Source organism: Dermacentor albipictus, chromosome 6, assembly GCF_038994185.2.
Source record: "Dermacentor albipictus isolate Rhodes 1998 colony chromosome 6, USDA_Dalb.pri_finalv2, whole genome shotgun sequence".
Lineage (NCBI taxonomy): Eukaryota > Metazoa > Arthropoda > Arachnida > Ixodida > Ixodidae > Dermacentor > Dermacentor albipictus.
In genome coordinates this window covers 111,051,886-111,066,309 of record NC_091826.1, presented here as the reverse complement: position 1 = coordinate 111,066,309, position 14,424 = coordinate 111,051,886, and the positions used below count along the sequence as shown (strand labels likewise).

Here is a 14,424-nt window from a genome sequence, read left to right as displayed (position 1 = left end):
CCACCCATGAGTTTATTTTAGCCTCTTTGACTTTCCGCTTTACGTTTTTGACGTTGATTCGTTGCTCACCCTACAGGCCGCATACTTGCTGGTAAGCTTCCTAGTTCTTTTCCACCACTGTGAATAGATGCTTTTTTTTGTACGAATACCCTCAACACTCTCCCAGCCCATTCACTTTCTTTTATATTCCTCAGTCGTTCTTCATAATCAATGTTACGCTGAGCTTCCGTCACTTCAATACTTGTCCAACCCATATCACCCTGCACAGCTTCATTTGTGGTCCTCCCGTGAGCGCCCAATGCGAGGTGTCCCACCGAACTTTGGTTGCCATCGAGTTTTGATTGTACCCCTGATTTCATGCAAACAACCACATTTTCAAAAGTCCCGGAACCAATTACACCTTGCCGCATACCCCGGAGCACCTCGTACCTAGTGTATCCCCATAGCGCTCTGTGCTTCAGCTGCTGCTACGCGCCAGGGTGCACGACTGCCGCGGAAGCGCATAGCAGTTCCTGCGCGCGGCGCGGTGCCCCTTCAGTAGTGAACGGTGTAAAGCCGCCGCTACGGTCGCCGCGAAACGCGTCAGGCGAGGCGCGGTCGCGCTCTGTAGTGTCCCTGGATGACATATACAGGAACACTATCGTTCTCACTTGTATGCGCTTTTTACTCCGTAGCTTTCCTTTCATAGCCGCAGAAAGTTGTCGGCGAGTATTGATCCTTTTCGCGGTCACCCCGTGGCCGCTGCCATGTTTGATCACGTGGTGCCGCGTCCATTTCTTGCCTGAGCTACCTCCGTGTTTGCAACGGATGTTTATGATGCCGGCGCGGCTTCGAAAATTTATCTTTCGGAAGATATCGTAGACGGTGACTGGGCGGACGACACGAAACTTTGGCCACGGTATCAGAGAACACGGAAAAGCGCTTTCGGAGCTGATTAAGCTATGTCCAAACGACGTGAACAACGCATATGGTGCTTGTTCTAAAAGCGGGGCTAAATATGTGTTCGAAGCTATCCAAACTTCCATTTTATGAATTCAATCACGACCAGCATGCTTTGCTCTTCGTTCTTTATTTGGCAAATATTTTGAAGTAGCGGCTTGTCATGTTTACCTCAGTAAAGTTTCTAGGTGCCGTCGTTATCTAGTTTTCTGCCTGCTATCGCTCGCGGATGTGCTCATTTCCGATGGATTTGTTGTAACTGCGCCCAAGACGTGAAACGTAGCTGTTCTGTGCATTGTAATCATCATCATCATCCAACTATATGTCCACTGCAGGGCGAAAGCCTCTCCTTGCGATCTCCAATTACTCATGCCATGCGCTAACCTATTCCAACTGGCGCTTGCAAATTTACTAATTTCATCACGCCCCTTGGTCCTCTACCGTCCTCCACTGCATTTCCCTTCTCATGGAACCCGTTCTGTAACCCTAACGTACAGCGGGTTATCTAATCTACGCATTACATGACCAGGCCAGCTCCATTTTTTTATCTTAATGTCAAGTAGAATGCGGCTATGTCCGTTGCTGTCTGATCCACACTGCTCTCTTCTGTCTCTTAAAGTTACGCCAAAAATTTTTCATTCCAATGACAGTTGCAAAGCTCACAACGTGCACGAAGCAGTCCCGCTTCGTGCAATGTCGACTTGATGCGACACGCCGGCGTTTCTCGACCGCAGCACTGAAATGCCCAAATTGGCTAGGCCATGCCTTCGTCCATGCCTTTGAACATAAGCGAAAATACATAACCACAATAGGGACCTACCACACTTCTTTTACATCGTTCTTTCACGTGCAACAAAGTGCGCGGTGTGTACGTCGCTAACATTGACAACCATTTAACTTTCAAGCCCAAGGACTTGGCACTTCGAGACGAGATTGTCGGCATTGGGAGACGTAAGCTCAACAGATCATTTAACTAGGGTCACAATCATAGTCACCGTGCCCTGTCCAAGAACAATCGACATCGTTGAAAACGAAGTCTTCGTTTACTGATGATATAGTTTCCGGCCTCAGCTGCAACGTGCAGAGCCTAAACTCACAAGTGCCAGACATCGAGTCGGTCGTGTCCAAAACGAAAATCATCACTCCATTGGAGAATATATGTGCAGGGCAAATCCAGCTATGCTCTATCACAGACTTCCAGCTGCTCTGCTTTTCAAAATGTTAGTCCAGTCGTTGCGGGAGAGTTGTCATCTGCGTAATTGAGTATATCGCTCACTTAAATTTTTCATGGTGCCACCATCTACACTTCTCAAGAACATTGGTCTCCCAAGACTGTCGCTGGCCTGGTCTGGGAGATTTTCGTGTGTCTGCGTGGAAGTATGACTCGAAAACCTAGCGTAGTTGCAGTGTACGTGGAACCAAAAAAAAAGTCGCAGTTTCGCCCGAAAGGCGTAGCATTGATTGCGATGACAAATTAGTGGGCAGCTATACGAAGTAATGATAGTACCTTTATCGGCCACATAAGCTTGTAAACATAGCCATACTAACCAAATTACCAAGCATGGTGTCACACGTGCATAAGCAGAAATGAACACATCTCACTCGATGACAGCGGAAACTCGCTTTCAAAACGCTGGAGTGAGGAAGTGCAGCAGCAGCAGCGAGCGAACTGACCATCCTGTTACATCTCGCGTGAAGGTGAACTAAGCCTCGCAAGCAGCGCACGGTGGACTCTGTCCCCGTCGCAGATGGCTTTCATGATGCTGCGGCCCTGGCAAGTGCGCGTGGCTGCCCGGTATTGAACTAGCCCCTCCCCCCGACACCGGAGGGGAGGGGGGGAGGGGGTACACCATCTTCCGCGCTGCGGAAGACGGTGTGCTGCCTCCCCGCTATCCTCCCTTGCGTGCGGGAGATGGAGCCGCGGTCCCTGGCTGAGCGACGCATCCTTTCAATCCCACATACAGCATACGACGCGCGGCGAAGATTTTACCGCCCTCGGACTTTAATGGGGCCTCGCGGTCGCGCTGACGGCTGAAATGCGCTTGCAGTGTCGACGTAAATGCTATTGCAATAATACGAGCTAAAGGGAGATTCAAATATTCTCAGCCTTGCAGAGGAGGAGGAAATAACTTTATTGAGTCCTGAGGAACCCCTCCCCACCCACTCTTTGTTTAGTGGTCGGCAGGGGTCGCGGGCCGCACCCACGTTGGGACGGGAAGCCCGTGAGCCTCCGCCCTTTCGTGAGCCCTCTGGACGGCCCGGAGCTGGGTCTGGTCGTCGTAGCTTCGCAGGGCGTCCCCCCAGTCGTCTTCTTTACTGAACACCGTGACGCTTAACACGGAGCATTGCCAGTGCTTGTGCGCTAGCGAGCAATACGATTCGCCACAATCCGGACAATGCGGCTCTACTTCTGGTGAATAAAGGCTCAGTCTGCCTCTCGAGGGGAACGACCCTGTCTGAAGCATTCTGAATATAGACGACTGTGGTCTGGTACGTTTAGCGTGGGGGAGCGGGAAGGTCCTCCTCGACAGCTGATAGTGCGTTGTTATTTTGTTGAAGGTGAGTAGCGGGTCTCGGTGCTCTCCTCCCTCCCCGCCACTTCGCTCGCCACGATCGCCGCGGTGCATGAGTCCTCGCGCGCGTCCGTGCGCCAGCTCGTTGGCGTTGGGAACGTCGGGGTGCACGTCGGCCCCCATGCGGGCTGGAAACCATTTGACGATGTGATGAACCGCGGCTCCCTCGTTGCCGAGGACGGCCGCCGCCTCCCGTGATATCGAGCCCGATGCGAATGCTCTGGCCGCCGATCGCGAATCTGTGTACACATAAGGATGTTCGGGGTCCCTCATTGCCAAAAATAACGTACAGCGCAAAGGACAAGGACAGCGATAGACGACATACACAGCGCTGACTTCCAACAAGATTTTATTGCGTTGCCACATCGTGTGTATATATACAAGAAGAGGCATGCGCAGAAAATGTACGACAGTCACAGGGGGTGTCCAAACAGCAAGTCATTGAACTAAGAACATGGTCACCTGAAAAAATAAAAATTACAAATTAAGCACCATGGTGACCATGTTTCATGTGACCAGGTGACCGTGTTCTTAGTTCAATGACTTGCTGCTAGGACACCCCCAGTGACTGTCGTACATTTTCTGCGCATGCCTCTTCTTGTATATATACACACGATGTGGCAACGCAATAAAAGCTTGTTGGAAGTCAGCGCTGTGTATGTCGTCTATCGCTGTCCTTGTCCTTTGCGCTGTACGTTATTCTTGATCATGAATTACCAACTAGCCCAAGCAACCACCCTAGTTCCCCTCATTGCCATGGCTATTGCCACCTGTTCGGCCACCTCGGACGTTACCCCCTTGACCGGTGCTGTGTTTATGATCGTATCATCCCAGCGTATCGAGACGGCCGCGTACCGGTCGCTGCACCCGTACTGGGCCGCGTCTAAAAATGCCGCCTGTCCCGGGCAGTTGGCGGCCGATTTCAGCAGTGCTCGGGCCCTCGCCGTTCGGCCCCCCTCGTTGAATTGTGGGTGGACGTTTCTCTTAAGCAGTTCTACTTTGAAAGTGCCCCTGACCGCCGCGCTGAGTGCGACCTTGCGTGCGTTGCACTCTGCCTCTGCATTTATCCCTGCTTCTTCTAGCATGCGTCGGCCGGCCCTGGTGGTCGACAGCCTGACGACCTGTGCCTTGGTCTGTGCTTCTATGATTTCCGCTAGTGAATTGTGGACCCCTAACCTATCGAGCCCCTCTGTGCTTGTAGTGATCGGAAAACCTAGCACCCTTCTGATGCCCTTGCACATCAGTGTCTCTATCTTGGCCGTGTCTCTCTTGGTCCATTTTAGCGCCGAGGCTACGTAATTTACGTGACTCATCAGGAAGGCGTGGCAAAGTCTGATGAGACTGCTCTCGCTGAGCCCTCCCCTGCGGTTCGTCACCCTGAGGATCAACCGGAGCATGCTCTCCGTTTTGGACGTGAGTATCATGACCGTTTGGGTGTTGCCGCCTTTAGCCTCAATTAGCAGCCCCAGGATTCTTAAAGTGTCCATTCTGGGGATCGGCTGGCCGGCACTCATGTGTAATTTGATCGGTATTTGTTCGATCGGCGTCAAATTCCTCATGCCTTGTTTCGAGAACCTGTACAGCAACAGTTCCGATTTGCTGGGTGACAGATGCAGTCCCGTTTCCTTCAGGTACTCTTCCGTGATGTCCAGCGCCTCTTGAAAAGCCCGCTCGACTTCTTCGTCGGACCCTCTCGGACACCACATCGTAATGTCGTCTGCGTACAGGGCGTGATGACGTTGGTCACTCTCGTCAGCCGGTCCGAGAGCCCTTTCGTTGCTAGATTGAATAATAGTGGGGAGAGCACCGCCCCTTGTGGGGTGCCCCTCGAGCCCAGCGTGTACCAATCGGACGTGGTCTGTCCTATTTTGATCGCGGCCTTCCTGCCTCTGACGAAGGAGCCTATGTAAGAGTGGAATTCCCGGCCGAGCCCTATCACCGAGATCGTTTCCATTAGAAATCGGTGTTTGAAAGTGTCGGACGCTTTTGTTAGGTCAAGGGCCAGTATGCCCCTGGTGTCTCTGATCATGCCGTCGATTACATGCTTTTTGAGTAGTAACATTACGTCCTGTGTGAAGAGGCCCAGTCTGAAGCCCACAATGTGATGTGGGAAGAGGCCCTCTCTCTCTCTATGTACCGCGATACTCGCTTATGTATGGCATGTTCCACCGTCTTGCCTACGCATGAGGTTAGCGAAATTGGCCACATGTTCTCCGCCGCAAGTGGTTTACCGGGTTTCGGCATTGGTATGACCGAGGCTTCTTTCCAGACCTCTGGTACTCGTCCCGTTTCCCACGCTTTCCACTTTGTACCAGATGCGGTCATTCCCTGTCATACGGAGAGTGAAAAGAACAAGGCCATGCCACTCATTGTAACGAACGTCAGCGTGGGTATACAGGAGGTCGAAAATGCATGGATCGTATGAAAACGACTTACGGGTCAACATTGCTAATGCCGAACAGTACAGACAATCTCCCATCTTCCAGAATGGACAATATTATTCACCACGTGCTGGAGGCATATATTGCATCAATGTACATGCCAGTGTAGCTTTTTGGAGTTGCTTTGGGGTGCCCTAAGCTTGCTGAACACCAAAATCAAAAAGCTGAATCAAGAACCGAAAACAACATCACAGAAGAAAACAGCTAAGAATCTCGGGAGTCCATGCTCGTAGCCGCGGACTTGGAGGGCCAGCTAAAGCTGGTGAAACAGGCCAAGGAAGCATCAAATGCCAATGACTGCCTAGACTGAGGAGGCCGCACACCTTGGGTGAAGAAAAAAGTCTTTCTAATTTATTCGAATTATTACAGCTTTGTTCTCACTGTCCTTCTGTGCCCACTGTGGCTCAGTAAAAGTTCTCGAAACGCTCTATGTTCTGTCTGTGGGTCTTTTAGAATAGAATGTAGTCGACTTTTATGAAAAAGAAAATAATCAGATTCGAGTAAATGCAGTGAAAATCAGTGACGTCATGCAAGCTCTCTCGGGAATGTCTTGTCTTGTCTTGTGTCCTCAACAGTGGCACATACCCAATATGGGTATGCACCACTGCGCATACCCAATACGGGTATTGGCCAAGAAGCAATGGGTTTTCCGTATGGTTAGAAGTAAAGCGAAACTATATTTGAATAGTGGTGCGTGGGACGATAGAACTGTAGGTTATAAGTGTAATGAAAATATGGTTAAGCATTTTGATAAAATAAGTGAACGTAAATTAATGAAATTATAGAAATTATGGATAATTTTAGAAATTGAGCAAGGTACTCGTTTTGTCTCTCTAATAAAATTGTAAACTGCAAGAAAGGCACCCCTGTGGCTAGATTCCAGTGAAGTCGCCCCGCCCCCCCCCCCCCCCAAAAAAAAATGCTTGGCGAGGTTATCGATAGGCCAAGTTTTGTAAATAAGCATTCTAATAGTTTTCTTTGTCTTAGAAAGCGGCGGCACGAGAGAAAATAATGTTCGATAGTTTCTGGCGCACTGCAAAATGAACATAGAGGGGACATAGTGAGACCAGACCTGTGTAAGTAAAAATTTAGAGGAGCATACGACATCTCGATTTTGTAAAAAAAAAAAAAAAACTCGCAGTTGCCTCCGCGCAGCTGGTGCAGCCGACGAGATGTCGCCGGAGGTTCCATCCTAGGTACCCGATCTCTATCCAGAGGGCGCTCACGCTCGAGAAGGAGAGAGCCCAAACCGAGGCAAGGCTCCTCCAGATCGAGATCCCGGTCTCGCTCCCAGTTCGTCAAGCGGGCCAGGTGGGCTGACAAGGTCAAGGGAGCGACACAGCCGTCTGGGAAGAAGAACGCATCAAGCAAAGAAACGACAGGTGAGGCACAGCCAGAGCATAGGATCGATCCCCGTATCCAAGCGCTCGAAGCAGAAAATAGGGAACTTAGACGCGAGCTCGCAGAGCTTAAGGAATCTTTTAACAGCATGAAAGGACAACTTATAAACCGGCATGAGGTTAGCAACAGTAACCCAGGCCCATTAGCCGGGCAGTCGAAACGCAAGGCGCCCAACCCGGAACCTTTTAGCGACACAGAGGAGGAAGAAGAGGGTGACATAACCGAGGTCAATGAGACCCCGTCCGCCGTCTCGGCTTCCCCCGTCAAAAACGAGGGTAAACTGGAAAAGACCCTCAGTAGGATTATGGTAATGTTCTCGGCCATAGAGTCGAGAGTAACGCTATTAGAAAGACTTAGGGCTCAACCCAAAAGTAGACAAACAACACCTACTGAACCGCTCCCGACCGGATCAAATCCCGACGGGGGCGCCAAAGGTTTCTAAAATTTCACAGTAAACAAGATGGCTATCACAAATAACAATACCGTTAAAATTTGGCAGTGGAATTGCGCTAACTTCCAGAGGCGTGAGGCTCCGTTAGGTCAGCTCGTCAGATCGGTGACAGTCAAGCCACAAGTCATTTTACTGCAGGAGACGCTCGCGGAGAGGGAGATTACTCTGTCGGGGTATCGTGCAGTAGCGTACAAAGGCGAAACGGGTAGAGGCATCACCGCCTTAGTTAAAAAGAGCGTTTCTTTTGTGGAGCACACCGTTCCAAAATATCGTACCGGACTAGAAGCACAACTGATCGAGCTCGTGCCCAGTAGATCGAGCAACGCGAATGTCTTTATTCTTAACGTCTACAGTTCGCCTGCAGATAAGAACAAGGCCTTTAATGCACTATTCCATTCCGCAATCAGGGCAGCCAGAGACGCGCCCCTCTTAATTGCGGGGCACTTCAACGCTATCACGGAATGGGGATACGGGTTTAACAGCAAGAAGGGCACTAACTTAGCCGGATGTGCAGCCTATTTTAACCTCACGCTTGTTACAGATCCTAGGTTTCCCACTAGAAGGGGTAATTTGGTCAGTCGAGACACAACGCCAGACCTCACATTCTTCCGAAATATCGAGGGCACGTGGGATAATCTCCAAGAGGACTTGGGTAGTGACCACTACGTTCTCGATATCGCGGTGCGGGCCAAACCCAAACCTCCTGTCAAATACGAATACGTCGATTGGGATCTTTTCCGGAAAATTCGAGCCGAAACCGCCCCATCAAGCGAATCCTACAAAGAACTAATTACCAATCTTAAACAGGCCGTCAGAAACGCGACCAAAGAAATTAGCACAGAACTGGAGGTCCCCAAAATGGACTCGCAGTTAGCGCATCTCCTGGAGGCTAAACACGCTCTTAGAGAGAGGTGGAAAATACAGAAATTGAATCGCCGACTGCGAGCAAAACTAACATCCCTAAACAAGGAAATAGAGTGCTATTCCAAGCAACTGGCCCTGCAACAGTGGGACGAAACGTGCAACGAAACGGACGGTCGCATGAGAAGAGGTAGCAAGTGGAATCTGCTTAAAAGCCTCCTAAACGATAAACAGTCCCGAAATGCGCTAAATCTTGCCGTCGATATGGTCATACATAAACAGGTCACCTCGGGCCTCACAAACGATGTAATTGTCGACGACCTGGCGCGAACTTACCTGCCCGTCAAGGAAGGAGATTCGCAAGGCATAAGCACGAGAGCGATGTACACGGGGATACACAGGCCAGAATTAGACGAACCTTTCGCGATTTCAGAAATCAGAGACGTACTCTTCAACCTAAATGGAAGATCGGCCCCGGGGCCAGACGGGGTCACCAACAAGCTCCTCCAGAACCTGGACGACAAGGCCATCGAAATCCTAACGGCAGAGATAAACGAGGTGTGGAGCTCGGGGCAGGTCCCGTCGGAATGGCGCACCGCCAAGCTCATCTCCAAACCGGGGAAACCTCCGCACATAAATAACCTGCGTCCCATCTCTCTAACCTCGTGCATTTGCAAAGTGGCAGAACATGCAGTGCACAATCGAATCATCGAACACGTAGAAAACCACGAACTATTCACGCATAATCTAATAGGTTTTAGAAAGGGACTCTCCACACAGGACGCAATGCTCCTCCCGAAAAGATCTATATTCGATAACGAGACGCGGGACGTACGAGGTATCATTGCACTCGACGTCGCTAAGGCGTTTGATAGGGTGGCTCATGAACACATCTTGACCGAAATTTCCAATCTGAACCTAGGGCGGAAATTCTTTAATTTCACTCTCTCGTTCCTATCGGAAAGGAAAGCGTTCCTTCGACTGGGCACGATCTCGGGCGGTCCTTACGAACTGGGCAACTGCGGAACCCCTCAGGGCTCGGTCCTATCCCCGCTGCTATTTAATATCGCCATGCATAAACTATCCGAAAGGCTGGCCGCACTCCCAAAAATAGGCCCCGCAATCTATGCAGACGATATTACATTCTGGTCCCCGGGGGGATCTCTGGCCGATCTAGAGCAATCTCTCCAGGCGACCATAGATGTAACGGAAGAATTTCTTACAAGCACAGGTCTCAAGCTGTCACTGACCAAATCCGAACTCCTTCTCTACAGACAGTCGAGGCAGGGCGTTAGGAACCTCGAGCCTCTGGAAACACTGCCAGTCAAAATTACAACACGAGAAGGGCACCCCATTCCGAGGGCGAACTCCATCAAAATTTTAGGACTTCTAATCAACGTCAAAGGCTGTAATGCAGAAGCTCTAAACAAGCTGGGTGCGCAGGCGAAAAACATAAAACTCATAACTAGAATCGCAAACAAAAGGGGGGGGGGGACTCAAGGAGGACAACCTACTCAGGGTCTTCCAAGCTTTCTTCATCAGTCACATTACCTACACAGCACCGTACCTCAAATGGAGCAAAATTGAAAAGAACAAACTCGACACGCTCATCAGGTCCGGCATCAAAAGAATACTCGGTATCCCACAATCCGCTAGCACAGTAAAACTACTGCAACTCGAAATTCACAATACCACAGACGAATTAATTGAAGCATAGTTTATTGCACAGATCTCCAGGCTTTCGTCAACTAAGCTGGGAATCGAAATTCTCGATGAAGCTGGTCAACTCCCTATACAGGCACCGCTCGACAGCCACCCCCTGTCTAAATTAGCCCGTGAAGGTATAAAGGTTGAGCTTGTGCCGAGGAACATCCACCCAATATATAACGAAGGTCGCAGAAGAGCGAGGGCTAGAACCATCCTTCGACGAATCGATCCTTACGGGGCAGACGCATTCTTCGTCGACGCCGCCAAATATGGCAGCGAAGACAGGTTTGCAATCACGGTCGTTGACGCGCGCGGAACACTTATCAGCGCCGCATCAATTTACGCTAAACACGCGAATGAGGCGGAGGAAACCGCGATAGCCTTGGCTCTTCAAGCCGCAAAAGGCCCGGCGACCATTTTCTCCGACTCGCGCACGGCGGTTAGGGCTTTCTCGTCTGCTCTAGTTTGTAAACACGCAGCCGACATCGCCAACAGATCCTTTCGTATTACTACGCGAGAACACATTGGAGGTCATACATTAGCGTGGTTCCCGGCGCACATGAACGATGTAACTAACCAAGCGGGTTGCAACCCTAACGAGCGGGCCAACTGCCTGGCGCGTGAATTCACGAACCACGCCCGAGATAACGGTCCGGCTCTCCCGCAGGATTGCCCCTTCAAAGATAATCTTACGACCTTTCATGAACTTACATCACATTACAGACAAAGCAGGAGAAAATTCCCTCCCCCCAGCCCGAGACTGAACAGGGCTCAGGCTGTTACTTTCAGACTTTTGCAGACGAGATCCTAACTCACCCCTAGAGCGCTGAGTTGGATAGACCCGAACTTCCCGCAATCGTGCTCCAAATGCGGTCACGCGTGCTGCTCCTTCGACCACATGCTCTGGCTGTGCCCGTACAACGCGGGCTCCGACTTTCATAACAAGTCCAAGTGGGACGCCTTGCTGATGTGCTCGGATTTCACAAACCAACTACAGGCCGTCCAGAGGGCCCGCGACGTCGCGGAGAGTCACCACCTCTCTGTACCGTCGTGCGCGGATCCACCAACTTGATCGGGGAGCCTTCGGTCCCCCCAATCGAGTTCCTCAGGACACTCTTAATAAAGTTCTTGTCACTGTCACTGTCCCGATTGCCTTAAAGGACAACAATTAATATTCCCTGGGACGCCAAGATGGTGGAATTCAGAAGATGGTGTTAGCATGGATATTGCAGGGTTTTGAGATGTAACGAAATTTTTGTATCTAGCTGCGATGACATAAGCTGATGTCGGCAAAGCAGATATGATAGGGCAGTTCAGGGATGCTCGTGCTAGTGAATGAGCCATTTCATTTCAAGTGCAACCCATGATGTCTCGGTACCCAAAGCAAACATACTTTCCCTAAGTACGGAGGTACTATCGAACGAAAGGTTCTTTAAATTGTTGAATTTAAAGATACAGTTAGCGCTGTACATACAGATAGCGAGTCGGTCACAATACCAGCTGATGGGTCATTTTGGGGGAGTTTTCGTAATGCTAATGTAATCGCTAATAAATATGCCTGAAATATATGTGTGAAGTCGGGAAGGCGAAGAGAGTAAGACCATTTAATAGATTCAGAGAAGATCCCTACTCCTGCCTTCTCATGGCACACAGAAGCGTCAGTAGCTATTACATTGTCAGTGGTCAGGTAGTGTTGGTGGCCGTGTAAGATTTTAATTACATCTCGCCTTGGTAATAGTTTAGAATGATTTGGAAATATGTCCTCGAACTGAATTTTGAGGTTTGTTAAGGCATCATTTGAATGGTAAACTTGGCGTATGGACACATCCAATTTTCGTAAGTGTTCTTGTACGAATATTAACTGACGACTGTTGAATCTCGACCACGATACTTGAAAAAACTCAGACGGTTCAGTGATAAATGCATATTGCATACGTCTTTTTAAAAAGTCGTACATTTTTAAAAATGTCTGAACCTTAAGTATGCGGAATCTGCAATCTAGGGTGGGTATGTGAGCTTCCTGATATAAAACAGCATTGGCAACAAATCTAAGTAGCCCAAGGCATGACCGTAGAGCTTCTTTTTCTAAAAACATGAAAGGTTTAATTTTGTAGGCGGGGCCACCGGAAAACATTACGCAGCCGAATTCTAATATGGACCGAACATACATCTTATAGATCATCAGTAAGGTATCTCTGCGTAGTCCAGAGCGATGGTGGCTGAGCCGGCGGAGCATAGCTACGGCTAGTTCAGCTTTTGTTTTAATATGTTCAATGTGACTGCGTCAGATGAGTTTGCCATCGTAAATGACACCAAGGTACTTGACTTCGTCAACTTGAGGACTGATTTCCTGCCGGTATTGTAAAGATCTGAGCAGTCCACGGGAATACTAATACCTCACTTTTGCTAATATTTAACGAGATACATAACCACTCTAGCCCCCCTCCCTCTAATCCCTCCAGCATTCCTAATTCTGCAACGACTGGTGTAGTGAATGCATATTATTTGCGGATGTAAAAAATGCGATATGATTCGCATAAACACAAACATGTACTTCCGGTGTCAAAGGAATTGTGCTTAGCAAAATGTTAAATAATATAGGGGATAGAACGCAACCCTGTGGTACACCTCTTGTCTGCTTGTGTTTGGTCGTCGAAATACCGTGTTGGTAAGAATAACACTCTCTATCTCTTATAAATTCATAGATCCAAGCCGTTATATATTTTGGGAAATTCGTAGACTGAAGCTTATCGAATAGAATGCAATGTTCTACAGAGTCGTGTGCTTTTGATACATCTAGCGTCACCAAAGCTACGTACTCTCGTTTGCGGCGAGCAAGTTTAATGCGGCTCTCTAAATCTACATGGGCGCACCATATGGAGTGGCAGGGACGAAATCCAATCTGGCAAGTACTGAGAAGGGTATCATCCTGCATAAAATGTGTTATATGGCCGTGAAGAACCCCTTCTTATTTTTTGAGGGCATTAGAAATAATAGAAATTGGTTTTATGCTGTCTAAGTCAAGTCCAGCTGATTTCTTCTTTAATAGTGGAATAATTTACCTATTCTCCACTCTCTTGGAACCCATGAATTCTTGAGAGAGAAATTTATTATGTTTAGGAGGGCCTGAGGCACATAATCGAATAAAGCTTTTGTCATTCCTGTTGTAATTCCATCTGGACTCGGGGCTGACGCCGGTAAAGAACTAATAATGCCTTCAAGCTCTGTCGCTGTTACTGTTTCAAAGTCGTCTCCCAAGGGAGGTTTCTTTAGGCATAAAGGTCATTTATGTTTGAAACGTCGCGGAAGTCCTTGAGCAATTTCCTCAAGTGATTCCGATACTTCTTTTGTTGATAGAACGACAGAATCGTAATTCACGGGCGCCGGTATAACTTTTCGAGATCGAAGAAATTTAAGCAGGGCCTTTTTCGAAGACTTCGAAAGGTATGTTTAGAGCTTGGAACCATAATCCTCCTTAGCTTTTGAGATTGTTCGTTTAGATGTAGTAGCTATATATGTATAATCAACCCAATTATTTGACTTTGGCTGTATAAAAGCTTTTCTACGCAGGTTTTCTACGTCTAAAATCTCGCTCGCAGTCAGAATTCCATCAGGGACAATATTATCCACCCTTAGTAGATTGCACAACAAATTTATCCTGTTTTGATGACGATTTCAAAATTGAACATAGGCTCATTGCTTTATTATTCCTCTTCATGCCCTCCTCAGCGTGTAATGCTGATTTTATCGCATTTAAAATTTTTTCGTAATTAACAAAAGTGCGCACATTACTATCTAAACTAGTTAAAGGGGTAAGCAGTTCAAAAATTATAGAGAGGTTATCACTGTTAGTTTCGAAATCTACAGTCTTCCAGGAGGTGACGGACATAGCAAACGTAAGATCTAGGGCAGATCGCGACTGACCCTGAACGAAAGTATGAGCTCTCGAATTTTAAGCAAGAGAAATGATTCGTTAAGACCTAATCCCACAAGCATTTGCCGCAAGTGTCCGTTCGGAAACCCCACGATACATGATTAGAATTGAAATCTA

The 14,424-nt window shown here is 48.6% G+C and overlaps 1 protein-coding gene across 1 annotated transcript in view; it reads left to right on the top strand.

Moving 5' to 3' along the window:
- Nucleotides 1–4,268: 4,268 nt before the first annotated feature.
- LOC135913326 (uncharacterized) overlaps nucleotides 4,269–14,424 on the top strand; it is a 95,723-nt gene continuing 85,567 nt past the window's right edge. Inside the window, exon 1 of the mRNA XM_070521044.1 lies at nucleotides 4,269–4,420. Within this exon, the coding sequence (XP_070377145.1) occupies nucleotides 4,269–4,420 (152 nt within the window). The remainder of the gene's footprint in view (nucleotides 4,421–14,424) is intronic.